This window comes from Bos javanicus, chromosome 21 (genome assembly GCF_032452875.1).
Source record: "Bos javanicus breed banteng chromosome 21, ARS-OSU_banteng_1.0, whole genome shotgun sequence".
NCBI lineage: Eukaryota > Metazoa > Chordata > Mammalia > Artiodactyla > Bovidae > Bos > Bos javanicus.
The window spans coordinates 32,694,730-32,697,392 of NC_083888.1; the positions used below are offsets into that span (position 1 = coordinate 32,694,730).

Genomic DNA, 2,663 nt, shown 5'->3' on the forward strand with positions numbered 1-2,663 from the left:
CTTTTAATTTCATGGCTGCAGTCACCATCTGCAGTATACTTAGGGATGCATAAAATGATAAAACTATTTTTCTTTTTAAACAAAAGGCAAAGATAAACACTAAATTCAGGAGAGCAGATATCTTTACCTCTGACTGGGAGAGTGGTTGAATAGGTCCTGGTGATGCTTTCTTAAACTGGCTGTTGGGTCCACAAGTATTCTTTGTATCTCACATATGTTACATATAGTATCGCCCATATCAAATATTGTATCTTTAAAAAACAATGAAAAGCATACAAAAATAAAATTATAGGCAAAGAAGCTAGGTGGCGTCAAAGTCTTGGGTAAATAAAGAAGTTAGTCCTGTTAGCGCTACACTAAACTAAAACAGACATAATTTGCAGGAAAAGTGTTGTGTGTTCACTAAATACTCCAGAAATCCAACCTGTCAGGCTAATTCTTTTCAGCCCGGATTAAAGAGTCAGGATTTGTACTATCCAAGCTTTTCAAATTTACTGGATTTTATGAATCACGTGGCATTCTTGTTAACAATACAGATTTTCAAGTGACTCCTGCGTAGATCCTGATTCTGGGCATGCAGGAAGTAGCCTGGGAATCAGTACTGAATAGGTTCAGTGGCTTCAAGCACCAATTGGTAGGCTGAAAAACCTCCGCCCGCCTCGTAATGGACTTGCGGTTAGTAGGCTGTGGGGATACCCGATCAGCCCCTGTCGGCTCAGAGAAGCCCCCACAAGGTGGGAGGACAGCACCCCCCCCGCCCCGCCCCGGCCAAGGTCAGTTAGCACATTAAATCCATATTAGCGCGGCGGTCACCCCTCTTTCCCGGAACTATCCCCTTTAGCTCTTCTGTTAGAGGCTCTCCAGAGAGGCCCTAAATGACAGAAACCTAAACGAGAGGAAATAATTACGGCACTAGGTAATTAATTCTCGGCAACTTAAAACCGCGCAGACTCGCCTAGGAGGCCGCTCCTCCCATCCCCGGCCTCTCCAGGCGTTTCTTCCCTCCGCCTCCCTCAGAGAACGCGGAGAAGAAACGCGAGATACGATCACGGGGCGTGGCCTCATCCTGACCAATGGACATGGGAGGCCTGGCCCTGAGTCTTCCTTTCATTGGCGCAGGATCCCCAAGGCGGCCGGGTCTAGCCGTACTGAGGCGGAAGTCGCGCGGCAGCTGGAATGCGCGCTGAGCCTCTGGTCTGGCAGCGTTTGAGCCGCCATCATGGTGCGGAAGCTTAAGTTTCACGAGCAGAAGCTGCTCAAGCAGGTGGACTTCTTGAATTGGGAGGTCACAGATCACAACCTGCATGAGCTACGCGTGTTGCGGCGCTATCGGCTGCAGCGGCGCGAGGACTATACGCGCTACAACCAGCTGAGCCGTGCTGTGCGCGAGCTGGCCCGGCGCCTGCGCGATCTGCCTGAGCGCGACCCGTTTCGCGTGCGCTCCTCTGCCGCGCTGCTGGATAAGCTGTATGCTCTCGGCCTAGTGCCCACGCGGGGATCGCTGGAGCTCTGCGATTTCGTCACGGCCTCGTCCTTTTGCCGCCGCCGGCTGCCCACCGTGCTGCTTAAGCTGCGCATGGCGCAGCACCTCCAGGCCGCTGTGGCATTCGTGGAGCAGGGCCACGTGCGCGTGGGCCCCGACGTGGTCACCGACCCCGCCTTCCTTGTCACGCGAAGCATGGAGGACTTTGTCACCTGGGTTGACTCGTCCAAGATCAAGCGGCACGTGCTGGAGTACAATGAGGAGCGTGACGACTTCGATTTGGATGCCTAGCGGATCTCCCCTCGCCAGGACTGCATGTATCAGCCAGTCGTGGGTTCTTAAGAACTTGCCTCCTCAGCTACAGGCCACGCACGGAGCCAAAGGGTACGCCCTTTTTCCACGAAATTTTCTTAGCCTTCGGACAATTGGTAATTCAGTGACTGCCGTAAGAAACAATGGGAAGCGGTTTTGGTGCTGCACTGGGGAATTGTTATGTTCTTGTATCTGAAACAGTGGTGTGAATACAAGGATTTGGGATGGGGGAGGACCTACCCCCGCCTCCAGCTTTCCTTTCATTTCCTTGTAACAGGACAGTGTGGTTTAATTTATTTAACTGGAATCCTTGCTCTTGTTCGTGATTAAACTGTGTACAGATGTCATAGAGGTTGGTCTCAAGTTTTCATAAAATAGATGCGATTTTATTGTTCAGAGTTCTTTCTGTTGTTTAAAGGAATGCTTTCCTAATGCCAATAAATGGCCTAACTGCTTTTTAAGTGCAAATTTTTGTCTGGGTTTGTCACACAGAGTCGCATCTATAGGTCTCCTTGAATTCAGGAACCCACAGAAGAATAGTGATGGCAGCTAGCTGCCTGTGGGTGAGACCTGCCCTGAGTTCCACGTGTGGAGGTTGCAGGATGTTGTACAGGGCTGAGCAGATTTGTCAGTTTACTGATCCCTTCCTCAGAAAGAGTGTTTTGGCAGAACTCTTCCCCACAGGACTTCCTGTTGCTATTCCAGCCTCAGGAAATACCATATTAGAGGGCTGAAGTGTTTGCTTGCCTAAGGAAATAATCACCCTGTAGCTTGTCTATCTAGCGGTTAGAAGTAGCCCAGGAGGGTCTTGGAAAAATCTTAGGAGTGGAGACCTCAGCAGGCTCCAGGGCTGCCTGCCCAAAGCAGC

General features: G+C 50.6%; 1 protein-coding gene across 1 annotated transcript; it reads left to right on the forward strand.

Annotated features, from left to right (window-relative positions):
- The first annotated feature begins 1,108 nt into the window (after positions 1 to 1,108).
- On the forward strand, positions 1,109 to 2,263 carry IMP3 (IMP U3 small nucleolar ribonucleoprotein 3). Its single transcript, XM_061394773.1, has one exon. The coding sequence runs from the start codon at positions 1,220 to 1,222 to the stop codon at positions 1,772 to 1,774; it is 555 nt and encodes a 184-aa protein (XP_061250757.1). The 5' UTR covers positions 1,109 to 1,219; the 3' UTR covers positions 1,775 to 2,263.
- The last annotated feature ends 400 nt before the right edge of the window (positions 2,264 to 2,663 follow it).

Excerpts from the sequence above, each read along its gene's own strand:
- IMP3 (XM_061394773.1), top strand. The coding sequence starts at position 1,220 with ATGGTGCGGAAGCTTAAGTTTCACGAGCAGAAGCTGCTCAAGCAGGTG.